Genomic DNA, 15,561 nt, shown 5'->3' on the forward strand with positions numbered 1-15,561 from the left:
CTCTCTTTTTTAATTTTACTTTTGTGTGTAGCAGTGTTTGCCTACATATATGGGTACCACGTGTATGTCTGATGCCTGAGAGGTCAGGAAAGGGCATCAAATCCCCTGGAACTGGAATTAGAGATAGCTGCAAGCCGCCATGTGGGCACTGAGAACTGTACCCTGATCCTCTGCAAGAGCAACAAGTGCCCTTAACTGGGGAGCCAGCTCATCTCTCATCCTGCTGGTGACTCCCTTGAATCGACTTCCCTTTATGGACATGTGGTATGAAGTCGTTAGAGTCTGAAGGGTGGGCTTTCCACCCGAAACCTTGTGCGGGCCTCAGCTCTCCCGGTCCTGTCCGCTTCTTTTTCTCATCACCCCTCTTGGTGCCCCTCTGCCCTGTGGATCACCTAGCAGGTGGCGGTGCCTAGGGCTTCTGTCTGGAACAGCTCTAAGAGAGACAGTTTTTCCTAACTGACACTCCTCTCCTTTCTACCGCAGGGAAACACGGGTGTGCTCCTGGGCTTGCTCCTGGTATCCTTTGTCATCCTCGTGGCCCTTGTCACAGTGCTGTCGGGCATTGGTGTCGCAGAGCATGGCGGGATCAGCAGTGGTGGTGTCTACTCCATGATCTCCTCCGTGCTTGGTGGGCAGATGGGAGGCACTGTGGGGCTGCTGTATGTATTTGGACAGGTGAGACATCTTACCTGTTCGTTTACCATTGTCTCTCTTCACTTTCTCATTTGACTGGGGGAGGGCGTGTGTGGGGACGACGCATGGGTGAAAACAAGGGGCCCACTTGACAGAGGACCACACTGGGCTCTGAGAGGGAGCTCGGACCACCAATCCTGAACTCCAGAGCTTCTGTCGCCGCCCACCTCTGCCTCGTGACTTCCTAGGGTCTAACAGCTTTTCTTGGAGGGGTGTGCACGGCAGGCAGCTTTGCACTGTGGGTGGGCACTGTGCCTCTGCCAGAGGTCTCTCCTATGGCAGTGAGGCTCTGGCAGGTCCGATGGCTTGGGTGGCCTTAAGCAGGCCACAGGTCCCCCATGTAGATGCTTAGACTGAGTAGCAATCCAATGAGGAGCCCACAGTACAGAGGATAAAGCCAGATAGAAAACCAGCAAGCGAGGGGAACTTCAAGGCTCATCTAGATTCTATTTAGCTGAAACACAGGGATGGGATTTGATGCTGCGAAGACAACACAGGAACATTAAGAAGTAGCTTTTATAGCTATGGCTTGGACCAAAAAGGGTTTTATGGAAAAACAAAGGATAGTGGATGGTTGAAAAACAATTAAATAAGAAAGAAAAGGGGGTGGGGCTTTGTTATTTTTCATTGTAGGCAGGCAGCAGAGGCACAGATCAGCATAAATACATCATGCTCTCTAACAGCACAGAGCTGAGGGCAAGAGCGTGTGGTGAGTGTGTGTGTGCGCGTGTTAAGTGTGCATTGTGTGTGAGTGTGTGAGGATATGCGTGAGTATGTGAGGGTGGGTGAGTGTGTATACATGTGTGAGGGTGTGCATGAGTATCTGAACGTGTGTGTGAGTGCAAGAGTGTGTGCATATGTGAGAGTATGTGTGAGTATGTGTGTGTGTGTATGAGTGTGTGCATTAGTATGTGAATGTGCGTGTGCATATGTGAGAGTATGTGTGAATGTGTGAATATGGGTGTATGTGTATGAGTGTGTGCATATGTGAGGGTGTGCATGCTGTGTGTAGGACAGGTGCATGGGAGGCACTTCAGTACTTGCTCCGAAAAGACAGTTGCTTTTTTGTTCTGTGTTATTTTTTTGAGACAGGGTTTGTCTATAGCCCTTGCTGACCTTGAACTCACTTTGCAGACCAAGCTGGCCTAGAACTCAGAGATCTGCCTGCCTCTGCCTCCCAAGTGCTGGGACTAAAGGTATGTGTCACCACCATTGCCTGGCAAGGCAGTTGATTTTTTTTTTTTGTTTTGTTTTGTTTTGTTTTTTCGAGACAGGGTTTCTCTGTATAGCCTTGGCTGTCCTGGAACTCACTCTGTAGACCAGGCTGGCCTCGAACTCAGAAATCCACCTGCCTCTGCCTCCCAAGTGCTGGGATTAAAATCACGTGCCACCACCACCTGACTAAGGCAGTTGTTTTTATTGGAGAAAGATTTGGAAGTATGGTAATTTAAAAACTCAAAGTGCATAATGCTCCAAAAATCCAAAACCTTTGAGTATTGATCATATTGAGCATTGATCACATTGAGCATTGATCATATTGAGCACGGCTTTTATAATTTTCAGATTCTGAAGCTGGATGTGGTGACCCATGCTTATGATCCTAGCGTCTGGGAGGGTTGTGACCATCACTCACGTCAGCCAGGCAAAATAGTAAGACCCTGTCTCTAAAAAGGAAAAACCATAGCAAACAAAGAACAAGAGAGAACCCCTACCAAACCCAGCCCAGCCCAACCCAATCCAACCCAAACCAAACCCAAACCAGCCCAACCCAGCCCAGCCCAACCCAACCCAACCAACTCAACCCAACTCAACCTAGCCCAACCAAACCAAACCAACCAAAGGAAACCAAACGCGAACACCTTTAATCCCAGCGCTTGGGAGGCAGAGGAAGGCAGAATTCTGAGTTCAAGGCCAGCCTGGTCTACAGAGTAAGTTTCAGGACAACCAAGGCTACACAGAAAAACCCTGTCTCGAACAAAACAAAACAAATAAAAACAAAACAAAATACAGCAAACAAACAACAAACCCCACCCACTTTCAGATTTTGAAGCCTTTTTGAAGCTGGATTTTCCGTGAGATGAGGAAAACTGTTTAATCAATGCAAAATTTACAAGATCCAAAAGAGTTTGATCCATACATTGCCCTGTGACCTCTATTTTCAGATGGCTTGCAGTCATCACCAGCCTGCTTCGCCACCCTGTGGGTTATAGGGAGGGAGGAGCTTTCCTGCTCTGTCCTGTAGCCACAGTGGCTGCAGGCTGGTCATGTGGACAGCCTCACTTTCTACACTCTCTAGGCAGACAAATGAGGACACGGGTTGAACACCCTAAGTGAGGAGAGGATGCGGGGTCTCTCAGCAATGGCTAGCTGGGCTGGCTAGAAGGAAGTGTCTTCACAAGGTTTGCCCAGCATAGGTGGCCATGGCTGAGACGGATCAGGGCCTGGGCCTCTGTCAGCAGTCCCTGTAGTCGGTGCTGATGGGTCCTTGGCTGTCTGAGCTCCTTTGGGTGGAGTCGCTTGCCAGGGGCCTTACCCTATGGTTCTTACAGTGGTTTCTGGGTTCCATCTGCTCCAACTTTGATGAGAGGATGTTGGCACACACTTCCCGGGGACGCTGGCCTGCAGCTTCGGTGAGATGCCTTTGTCTGGTGTTGGTGTGGCGTTAACACTGCTGTGAGGACTTACTTGGTGGGGGTGGGGGTTCCCCTCTCTTCTAGTCTTTGGAAATGTGTATAAAGGGTTAGCATTAACTCTATAAATGCTAAGTAGAACATCGGTGCCACCATGTGGTCCTGGGTTTCTTGGTTGCACTCGTTTAAAATTTCTGATTATTAACACACTCTCTCCCTGCACAGGAGGGTCCTGATTTCCTGTTTTGTGTAATGTTGGTAGGCTGTGTCTTTCTCCATGATTATCCACTTTCTCCTGACTCTGTAGAGGACAGCTACATTAACCGTTTACTTGTTCTCCCCTTTATTTCTTTAAGTCTGGAAGTAGTAACATTTCTTTCATTCCTTCAATCATTTGAATTCACCTTTCTTCTTGATCAATCAAGATAGATTTATCCACAACTTTTATTTAATCTTTATAGTGAAATATTATTAGGGTTTCTTTTTTTAAAAAACATTTTTATTTTATGTTTGCGGGTGTTTTATCTGCATGTATGCCTTTTTCAGATGTCAGAAGCCCCAGAACTGGAGTTACAATCAGGCTTGAGTTGACATGTGGGTGCTGGGAATTGAACCCAGGTCTTCTGGAAAAACAGCCAGTGCTCTTAGCTGTAGAGCCATCTCTCTAGCACCGTATGCTTTTCATTGTGATGTTTTCCCTGTGAAAATTGTTTTTATTAGCTCTTCCACTCCCCCACCTCCCTGCTCCCTTCCTGTGGCCTTCCACCCCCCATAGTCTTCTTTCTCAGTTCATGTCACATATCAAACACCCAATGTTTTTGGAGATGGGGCTCTCACTATGTAGCCCTGGTTGGCTTAGAACTCACTGTGTAGACCATGCTGGTCTTAAACTTACAGAGATGTGTCTGTCTCCACCTCCTGAGTTCTGGAGTTAAAGGTGTGGGCCAATGACTGGGTATTGTTTTATGTTTAATCATGTCCATGTGATGGTGTTGGTGAGGGATTGAGGACATGAGAGCAGGGCCCATGGAGGCCAGTAGAGGGCGTTGGATTCCCACAGTGGGAGTTAATATATAGTTGGAGTCCTCTGTAATGTGTAATCTATACTATTAACCACTGAGCTATGTCCAGCCCCTATATTTTAAAACTACTATTATTAGTTCTTTGGGAATTTCATTCAGTGTGTTTTGATCATATTCAAACACACCCCAACTCTTCTCAGATTCACCTCTGTTCCTTACCCACTCAACTTTGTGTCTTTTTTTCCTCTGTAGCTTAGGCTGACCTTGAACTCATGGTGAGCCTCCTGCCTCAACCCCTCATGTGCTAGAATTACAGGCCTAAAACCCCTAATGTCTGATTAGAATCAGGACTTTAAAATCTTGCCATGTAGGCTCAGCAGTCAGGAAAGAACATGGACTGCTTTCCCAAAAGACCTAGATTTGATTCCCAGCACCCACAGGGTGGTCAGGTGATCTGACTTCCTCCCTCTTTTGGCCTGCATGGACACCAGATATTATATATATATATATATATATATATATATATATATATATATATATATATATATATATAATTACACACACACACACGCCTTTATACATGGACACTTTTATATATATATATATATATATATATATATATATATCATTACACACACACGCACACACATGGCTTTACACACACACACACACACACGCACGCACCTTTATACACACACGCCTTTACACACACACATGCCTCACACACACATGCCTTTACACACACACACGCCTTTACACACACATGCCTTTACACACACACGCTTTTACACACACACATGCCTTTACACACACACACACACACACACACACACACACACACACACGCCTTTATATAAACCTCACTGCCTCCATTCTGAGGCCCGCCTAGCCACTTACCCTATGGGACCAGACTATGGCCAAAGCCAGGCAGAAACCCTCCTATGTTCCTGTTCCACTCACCCGTGTCCATCTGAGGGGCCTCTTTGGGCTCCTTACTTGGATGTGGCAGTGTTGACTGTGTAAAACATTTATCATGGCTAATGTGCTCCGTGCTGAATTCCCTACACCAACAGAAAGTTTCTCAAGACTAGACAGAGGCCTAGAGCGCTCACTGTGGGAGTGAGCAAAATTCATACTGGCTGCCTACTGCAGCCAAGATTAGGATTTGAGCCTGGCAGAGGGTGTGGAGGGGAGGAACACCCAGCTTCTGCTCAGGTCTCCCGAGCATCTGATTCATTCGGAACCAATACCCTGGGCTGGATGGTCTAGCTTAAGAAAGCAGCCTCCTCTCTCTAAAGTGGTGGCCACCCCACCTTATGTGGTAGGGAGCATCAGAGGTTTCCATGTTGAGAATGGTAAAGAAAGAGAAAAGCCCCTTCTTATAAATGTCAGATGGTAATGAAAACACTTTGCAACCACAATGAGCTCTGGGAATGTTTACAGAAACTCAGTAATGCTTTCCAGGGAAGAGCAACTTCCCAGCCTGGATGCCTTAGGACAGCTGGCTTGCTCCGGGAAGGCCCAGGGCTCAGACCCGCCCCGCGTCAGCTGTCCCAAGCCCGGTGAAGGCTAAGGCTTTGAGTTCTGAGCTGGGAGGGAATATACTTCCTGCATATGGGGTCTCATGCACAGGTTGCACTTTTCACTGAGATGGGCTCACTTGGCAACGGAGGGTACAAGGTAATTTTGACGGCGCACCCCTAATGTACCCAGGCATTCCAGTTCCGTGGAGATGGGTGTGTCTACCTGTTAGAAATGTAAAGGCAATACCATAATCTCTGATGGTGTGTGGGCTCTTCCCTCTCCGCACTCAGGACCTCAGCGTATCGTCTAGTCTATCTGAATGTTGCCAACTCATCCGAGCCACTCTTGGATTCACAACCCTCCTGTCTCTACCTTCTCAGTGCTGGGCTCTTAGACAAGTGCCCTCATCCCTAACTTGATAGTTAACCTTTAGCTATCACCTTGGTTGGATAAAGAGGAAGTAAAGCCCACTTCTTGCTGTGTCTATCAGGGGGAACATGAGAGGGTCCAAGAGTTGTCCTGGCTGTGGGTGCCACAGTCTCGTAAGCTGACGATCAGATTTCAGAGGAAGTCAGAGCGGATGATGACGTCTTCCTCAGCAGGTGCATGCGCGCTACACCACCGCCCATGAACAGCAGATGCCAGCTTTGGCAGCCTTTCAATGCAGGCCCACTCCAGTGACCTCTAGGGAGCTGCCAAACCCCTGGCTTTAGACTGGTGCTGCATCTTTGTCCCTCTTGTTCCGAGACTTTCATCTGCTTAGACTTAGCTGCCGTGCCTTTGTCTGGTTTCCCAGCTTGTAAATGACCATCACGGGGCTACCTAGCCTCTGACTGTGCAAGCCAACCCAGGACATGCACTTTGTAATTGCACATGTATCCACTGGTTCTGTTCCTCTACAGAACCCTGGCTGGGGTTTGGGGGCGGGTCCCTATGCTTCTCTGTGTTCACAGGGACTCAGACTTCCTCCTCCCTAACTAAGCAGCAAGAGGGTGTGGTTGATAATGTGACCCGTTGTCAGGGCTGGCTCAGTCAACAGGGTTTCTCCCAGCCAGATGTATCTGAGTTAGAGTGAGAGAGGCGATACAGTGGTAATGTAGGCCACAGACTTTGACATTGAAAGTCAGCGTATCACATGGTATTCACCAAGTGTGTGCATCATGCTTTGCAAATGGAGAATATTGAAGACTTGACACACATTAATTTTTTTTTAGCATGTATTTGTGATTCGTGTGCCCGTGTGGTTACGTGTTCACCTGTGTATAGGTGCATGTATATGAAGGCCTGAAGTTGACACTGGTCTTGTCTTCCATTACTCTTTATTTATTGAGGCAGGGGCTTCTTGCTGAATTCAGCCTTCACTAATTCCGGCTGGGAATTCCTCATTGTGCCTCCTAACGGAGTGCTAGGATCACCATTGATCACCACACCCGGCCAACTTTTTTCCTTGGGTTCTAAACATTATTAGCCTTCTCACTTGGGCAGCCTTGTGTTCTATCCACTGAGCCGGCTTCCCACCCTAAATGTTTTGTTTTTAAAGGGTGTTTGGAGACAAATTTATAACCCTGAAACAATAGTAGAATCTGAACCCCGATAATCATATAGCACAGTGGGTAAGTGGAATGCTTGCTGAGAGACTGAGGGGATTAGAATGGGTTCATGGAAAAGGGAGAACCTGAATAAACTTGAACTGCATTTGTTCCTGGGATAATGGCAAGGGCAGGCCTGCACTGACCAGCAGAGCCTGGGGCTCCGGGAGGTGACCAAGCTGAGGGAAGTCGACTGACAGTTGATGATTGCGCAAAGTGATGGTCTTGCCATTAGAATTCTTTTACATTTGTTTATTGTGCATTTCTGTATTCACGAATGTGTGGAGTGTGTATGTATGCATGTATCAGGGAGGGTGTGCATATATGTATGCATGTATTGTATGTGCATGTGTGCATATGTGTATTGTGGGTGTGCATGTGTGTATGCATGTATGTGTGTGGGTATGTATGTATAGATGCATGTACATGTGTGGGTGTGCATACGTGTATGCATGTATGTGTGAGGATGCTCATGTGTGTATGCATGTATGTGTGAGGATGCTCATGTGTGTATGCATGTATGTATGTGGATGCTCATGTGTGTATGCATGTATGTATGTGGATGCTCATGTGTGTATGCATGTATGTATGTGGATGCTCATGTGTGTATGCATGTATATGTGTGGGTGTGCATACGTGTATGCATGTATGTGTGAGGATTCTCATGTATGTATACATGTATGTATGCGGATGCTCATGTGTGTATGCATGTATATGTGTGGGTGTGCATGTGGAAACCAAAGAACAACTTGCAGGACTTGACTCTCTCCTTCAACCCTGTGAGTCCTGGAACTCACACTCAGGTCATTAGGCTCCATGACAAGTGCCTTGGTCATCAGGCTTGGTGATAAGTGCTTTGGTCATTAGGGTTGGTGGCAAGTGTCTTTACCTGATGAGCCATCTTGTTGGCCCCACATAACACTTAAAAAAAATTTTTTTTTAAAGACAGAGTCTCACTGTGTGGCTCTGTAGGCCATGTTGGCCTTGAACTCACAGAGATCCATTTGCCTCTACCTCCTAAGTGCTGGCATTACAGTGTGCACCACCAGACCCAGTTCACGTCACTCTTAACAATTTGTTCGGACCTGCCTTTCAAATATTTCTAAAAAATGCAAAATTATGACCCGAGACAAATATAAGATAATCATGTAGCAAGCACACAGTGTATGAATGAGTGTAGTAGTAAGATGTTCCCGAGCGCTGAGTGAGGCCAGAGGGACAGTCACAGTCGGGCACTTTAATTAGCCAAGGTAAGGCCAGGTTAGCTGGGTTAGACCTCAGACTAGCTGCTGTCTTATAAGACTGGGAACCTTAGTCCTTTGGGCTGTCTGTTTACCAGGCAGAAGTGATTCTGTATCTGCTGTATGTCTGGGAGGAATCGTCTGTAAGTTAGCATGTGACTTTCCTCAGTGTGGGGTATTTACTGCAGTTCGATCGATAGAGAATGGTGAACGTGGCTCTGGTATCACCCGGGTAACCTGTGGTCACCTTTGTCACACTTCACTTTGAAAAGGTGTGCTTCTCACCCTTTCTTATTTTAGTTTTAAAATTTATATTATGTATGTGTTGGAGACAGGCTCGTGCTATATATCCCTGGGTGGCCTGTGTAGATCAGGCGGGCCTTGGCTTTCAGTTAGCCTCCTGCCTCTGCCTCCTGAGTACGGGGTTTAGAGGTGTGTGCCACTGTGCTTGGCAGCTAAATAATTAAAGAAATACTGCCAAGAATTGTGGCTCATGTATATAATTCCAGCAATCAGAAGGCTGAGGCAGGAGGATTACTGTGAGTTTGAAGCTAATTTGGGATATATAGTGAGATCTGGGTCAGCCTGGGCTACAGTGTTAGACCCTGTCTTAAAGAACCAAAAGCAAATGATGCAAACCAAACCAAATCACCCGACTTACAGGCTGGGAGACAGTTTACTCAGTGTTCGCTCTGCAAGCCTGGGGACATGAGTTTGATCCCCAGACCCAGTGCCAACAAGGGATGGTAGCATATGCTGGAGAGGCCAAGGTGAGAGGATCCATGGGGCTACTGTAAGTCAGTCAGCCTAGCACACTAGGTCAATTCTAGGCCACTGAGAGACCCTGTTTCAAGGAAGAGGTGGACACGCGCGCGTGCGCGCGCGCACACACACACACATACACACACACACTCACACACTCATTCATACACACATACTCACACATACACACACTCACATACATACACACACTCAACACACACATGCACATACACACATACACAGTCATTAACACACACTCACACATATACACACTCACACATATACATACACTCAGCACATACATTCATACACACATACTCACACACACACACACACTCACATACATACACACACTCACCACACGCATGCACATACATACCCACAGTCATTAACACACACACTCATACACATACACACACTCACACTCACACACATACACATACTCACATATCCACAGTCATTTATGCACATAGTCATATACACACATACATCCATTCACACACACATTCACAGACACTCATTCACACACATATATACACAAATACATACACTCACAGATTCATACTTATTCACACACACATAAACAAACACACACTCATTCACATACATACACTTATTCACACATATGCATGCACTCACACACTCATTCACACATACACATACTCACATACACATGCACACTTGCATACACCCATGCTCATATATACACACACTCATTCACACACATGCTTATACATGCACTCTCGTTATAAGTATTGGCATTTAAATGTTTGTGGGAGTGTGCTTCGGTGGCTCTGAGGACAGAGCCCTGTGTGCACCGGTTTCTTGTAGACATTTAGTTCTTGAATAGTGCAGGCAGAGCAGGCCAAATGCCTCCTGACCCAACATCCCATAACCATTTATGCCCTGTTTACCACTGACAGCTCAGGCCTGAGTCAGGTCCCCCTGTGGAAGAACAGGTTTGACCTGGTGCTGCCTCCCAGACAGAGCCATCGTGCTGGTGCATGTGTGTGTCCGTGAGCAGGTGGGCCTGCTGCTGATGCCTCTCTGTTGCTGGCTCTCCCCCTCCACCCCCGGGGATTGCCCGGCAGTGTGTTGCAGGTGCTATGTACATCACCGGCTTTGCGGAGTCCATCTCAGATCTGCTGGGCCTCGGGGACATCTGGGCAGTGCGAGGAATTTCAGTTGCTGTGCTGGTGGCTTTGCTGGGCATCAACCTGGCAGGTGTCAAGTGGATTATCCGCCTCCAGCTGCTGCTGCTGCTCCTGCTGGCTGTCTCGACCCTGGACTTTGTGGTCGGCTCTTTCACCCACCTGGACCCAGGTAAGCCCCTGGACGGTAGTGCTCTGTAGCTATGGATAGGTGTGATTTCAGAGCAACCTCCCTCTCCTGCAGGCTGTACCTCTGACTAGGGTGGGCTGATCCTAATCATGTGAACAGGCCCATCAGGGTGCAGTTCCCTGGGCCCAGAAGCCCCTCCATACACACAAACACCCCTGAACACACAAATGTCCCCCCACAGACACCCCCCACATTCACACACAAACACACAAATACATACAGAGACACATACACTCACACAAACACATACAGACACACAAGATACACACACACAAAACGACCCCCTCACTCACATATAAACACACAACACACAACACACACACACACACACACACACACACACACACTTTTACTTCATATATTTCCCATGATTCAGTTTTTTCTGTTAAAACAATGTAGATAACACAACTTCGGCCAATCCAAAGTACAAGCAGGTAAACAGAGACCAACTCCATAGCACTGACTGGGACCCTGAGCAAGACAGAAATGCAGGGACAGAGAGCAAAACAGACTTCGCTGTTATCTTCCAGGTTATTCTAAGAACTTGATGTAAATGTTTGTTTCCGGACATGGTGGCTCCTGCCTGTAAATATTTGCGAGGCCGAGGCAGGAAGATTGTGAACACAGTACTGAGACCTTATCTTGTAAAACAGAGCAAACTATGACAAATGTTGACACTTGCCATTTCACAGAGATGGCTACTGAAATGCTCGATTACCTGTTGCTTTATATACCAAATTATTTTTCAAAGTAGAAATGTGTGATCCTTAATTAAGCATAAAAAATGATCAAGTGTATGCTGATCAGGTATAGCTTTTCACTCTTTGGGATAAAGTAAATGGTATATCTGTTTTTTTTCTTCTGTTCTATTCTATTCTATTCTATTCTATTCTATTCTATTCTATTCTATTCTATTCTATTCTATTCTATTCTACTCTACTCTACTCTACTCAGACAGGGTTTCATTCGCTATGTGGCTCTAGCTGTCCCAGAACTTAGTATGTAGATCAAGCTGACCTCAAACACAAAGAGAGCCACCTGCCTCTGTCTGTCAAGCACTGGGACTAAAGGTGTGCATCACTATGCCCAGAGGTGTTGCGCAACCATTCAATGAACCCATCACTGGCTATTCCAGTGATTCTCAACCTGTGGGTTGCGTCTTCTTTGGGGGTCGGATGACCCTTTCACAGGGGTCACCTCAGACCATCAGAAAACACAGATATTTACATTATAATTTATAACAGTAGTAAAATTATAGTTAAGAAGTAGCAACAAAAAAATACCTTTATGGTTGGGGGTCACTGTGGCATGAGGAGCTGTATTAAATGGACACAGAGTTAGGGAGGTTGAGAATCACTGGTCTAATCTAACCCAGGGTCTCCTGAGCTTCATGGAAACCTTGCAGCATGAAACCAACATCCCGTGTCTCTAAGTGACATGGAGGTCTGTAACTTTGCCACTTTCTGATTTGTGTTGTTTGTCCTCAGCATACATAGCTGTCACCAGGATGCTGTAGAAAACACCCATTACTGTGCACTCCAGGAACCCTGTGTTTAATAGAGACTAGTCTTTAAAGAGAGGGGGATGGAACCAACAGATGTGTTTAGAATCATCTTCAGCCCAGGCAGGGACCCATGATGCTGGTGAGGATGGTAGTCACTGTGCCCAAGTCCCTGCCAAGCTGGGCTCTGTGCGGAGTATTTGCCACAGTTTATCTTACATAGCTCCTGCCAGAACCTTTTGAGATGGGAACACGGATACCCATTTTATAGACACAGAAAGGTGCTATGTTTGTGCTAATGCATGGCAGGGCTGGGGTTTGAAACCAGATACGATGCTGTAGCCAAGTTCTTCCTGGAGTAGGAAGAGGCCTGTTTCATACAGCATGCTTGCCTGCTCCCTGCTTTCTCTGTTTGGGGTCACCCCTGCACTGTGTCCTTCCTAGCCTTGCCTTTATAAACAAACAAACAAGCTATGCACACCATTATACTTTTATTTTTTAAAATATGTTTTAGATTTTATTTTTTATTTATGTGAATGTGTGTGTGCCTGCTTGTGTATATGTCACAGGTGTGCAGGCGCCTGCTGGGATCAGATCCCTTGGATCTGGAGTTCCAGATGGTTGTGAACTGCTTGACGTGGGTTCTGGGAATCGAACCCAGGTCCTCTGGAAGAGCAGCAAGTGCTCTTAACAGCTGAGCCATCTCTGCAACATCCCCAGTCTTGCCTTTTAAATGCTGTGGGCTGTAGGCTGGTCAGAGTCGGGTTGGCACGTACTGCTATTTCTTCAAGTATTATAGTTCCAGTGCCAGAAGTGGCACATGCTCTGATGTTCCCCACTGACATCCAGAAGGGCTAACTCCGATACAGAAGGGGTCCTCAGGACCCACCCTAGTGCCAAGGACCTGGTGATTGCCCCGGGTCACCCGGTGCTGCAGCGTGCTCTCTGGGGTGTCTCTGCTGGAGGGAAAGGGTACTTTTTCCTGGCCTCGTACCATCCTGCAGCCATGGCTCTCACACTGAGGGAGACAGACAGGCTGCTCCTTTGGCTGCTGAACTGTCTATGAAGAGAGAAACAATCTACCCAGTCCCCGACTCCCAGATGCCCTCCCCCCTTCCACTGACACAGTTGCTAAGAGACCACAGTTGACTGACAGGGCAGTACTGATGGCCACCTCAAACTTCACTAGACTCATGTGTTTTCCTTTTCCACTGGAGATGTTCTTGGCTGCTCTTCCAAGTGACTCCAAATGCTTCTTCTTTCTGGTCGATACATTAGCAGGGTGTAGTTTGAGCTGAAATTTGTTTTCAAGAATTCCCATAGCAACAGGCATCATTGGTTTTTATCAAGCAGACTGTTTTCTCTGTAGTTAAAAACCCCAAACTGAAGCCAGACCATAAACTTTTACAATGGATTTAACAGAATGACTTCAACTATTGAGGGGAAAAAGACACTTGGAAGGAATTACACCTGGAGCTTAACAGTGATTGTCTGTTGAGTTGTGTGTAGCTTTATTACTTCAGTTCTACATTTCCTTAAGTTGGCTGGGGTTACTATATTTTTAAAAATTTATTTATTTATGTATTCATCCATCTATCCATCCATCCATCCATCCATCCATCCATCCATCCATCCATCCATCCGTTCATCCATCCACTCGTGTGTGTATGTGTGTGTGTGTGTGTGTGTATGTGTGTATGTTTGTGTGTGTTGCCTGCATATATGTATATGTAAATGTGTGCATGCCTGGTACCTGTGGAGGCCAAAAGAGGGAATAAGTTAGATCCTCTGGAACTGGAGTTAAAGATGGTTTGGAACTGCCTTGTGGGCACTGAACCTGGATCCTCTATGGAAGAGCAGTAAGTGCTCACAGCCACTGAGCCATCTCTCCAGAGTAGAATTACTTAAAAAATACATGCATACATATATACATACACGTGGCTGAAGAATTGGTTGCTCTCATGTCTTCTGGTCTCCATGGGCATCAGGCACACTATGACATACATTCAGACATACTTTCAGATGAAACACCTACACGCAAAAATTAACATTTGAAAAAATTTTTTAAAAAAGACAAAAATATTTAGATCTAACATATACTATGTTCCCCTTTATCTGTATTCTAAAGGTAAAACATAGTCTCAGGAAGCTGAGACCAGGGAATTGGCATGAGTTCAAGGTCAGCCTGGGCTTTAGGGCTACAGTCCTGTCTCAGAAAAGGAAGGAAGGAGTGAAGGGTAGGGAGAAAATCAAGCAGGGAAAGAAAGCTCTGTTATCTTATGAACCCCCCTAAATACTGACACCTAAGAAGAAGAGTACAGCCGGGCAGTGGTGGCATATGCCTTTAATCCCAGCACTTGGGAGGCAGAGGCAGGCGGATTTCTGAGTTCGAGGCCAGCCTGGTCTACAGAGTGAGTTCCAGGACAGCCAGGGCTACACAGAGAAACCCTGTCTCGAAAAACCAAAAAGAAGAAGAAGAAGAAGAAGAAGAAGAAGAAGAAGAAGAAGAAGAAGAAGAAGAAGAAGAAGAAGAAGAAGAAGAAGAAGAAGAAGAAGAAGAAGAGGAGGAGGAGGAGGAGGAGGAGGAGTACACCTGCCCCTCCCTTGCTCCACTCTCCCAGTCCTGTGGCCCAGGAGGAGGTGGGGCACATGTGCATGCGTGCTCATGATGAACACACACATGACTGCTCTCTGTAGAGACGCAGGTAAATTCTCCCTGACCTAGCTACAGTCCTCGCTCTGCTCTGAAGCACCTTGGGGACAGTCTTCTGTCACTCAGGTTTTTTGAGATTATAACATCATGTCCCCCTTCCCTCTTCTCCCTCCAAATCCTAACCCCAACCCTAACCCTTTCTGTAGAATGCATGGCCTCTTCTTTCCTTAACTGCTGTTACATGTATATGTGGATGTACATGTGTATGTGGATGTACAGATGTGGCTAATGTGAACGGCTTGACTCTGTCTCTTAGAGAACGTTGGGTAGGCGTAATCTTTTACATTTCTGCCGTGTTATAAAGTGTGTATTCCTTTTCTTTCTATTTTTTTTGTAAACCATTGAGGATGATTTATTTATGTTTTTTTTATTGCTTCTTCTATTTCTCTTCCATTGAATTATAATCGTCCCTTGTCTTTCGGGTTCTCTTGTTCCCTGACGGTTCCTAAAGCTCATCTACCTTAGCAATGAGCCAGACACAGAACACTGTCAGCTTAGATTTTTATTCATGCTGGACACTTGCTGCAGATATTGAGGCTGTCCCC

The 15,561-nt window shown here is 46.4% G+C and overlaps 1 protein-coding gene across 2 annotated transcripts in view; it reads left to right on the forward strand.

The window, feature by feature from the left end:
* Nucleotides 1-15,561, forward strand: part of Slc12a8 (solute carrier family 12 member 8) — a 153,598-nt gene that overhangs the window by 22,057 nt on the left and 115,980 nt on the right. For both annotated transcript variants that reach the window (XM_021209883.1, XM_021209885.1), the window contains exons 3-4: nucleotides 484-675; nucleotides 10,553-10,784. In XM_021209883.1, coding sequence (XP_021065542.1) covers nucleotides 484-675; nucleotides 10,553-10,784 — 424 coding nt within the window. The remainder of the gene's footprint in view (nucleotides 1-483; nucleotides 676-10,552; nucleotides 10,785-15,561) is intronic.

The sequence above is a fragment of the Mus pahari genome, chromosome 12 (genome assembly GCF_900095145.1).
Source record: "Mus pahari chromosome 12, PAHARI_EIJ_v1.1, whole genome shotgun sequence".
In the NCBI taxonomy this organism is placed as follows: domain Eukaryota; kingdom Metazoa; phylum Chordata; class Mammalia; order Rodentia; family Muridae; genus Mus; species Mus pahari.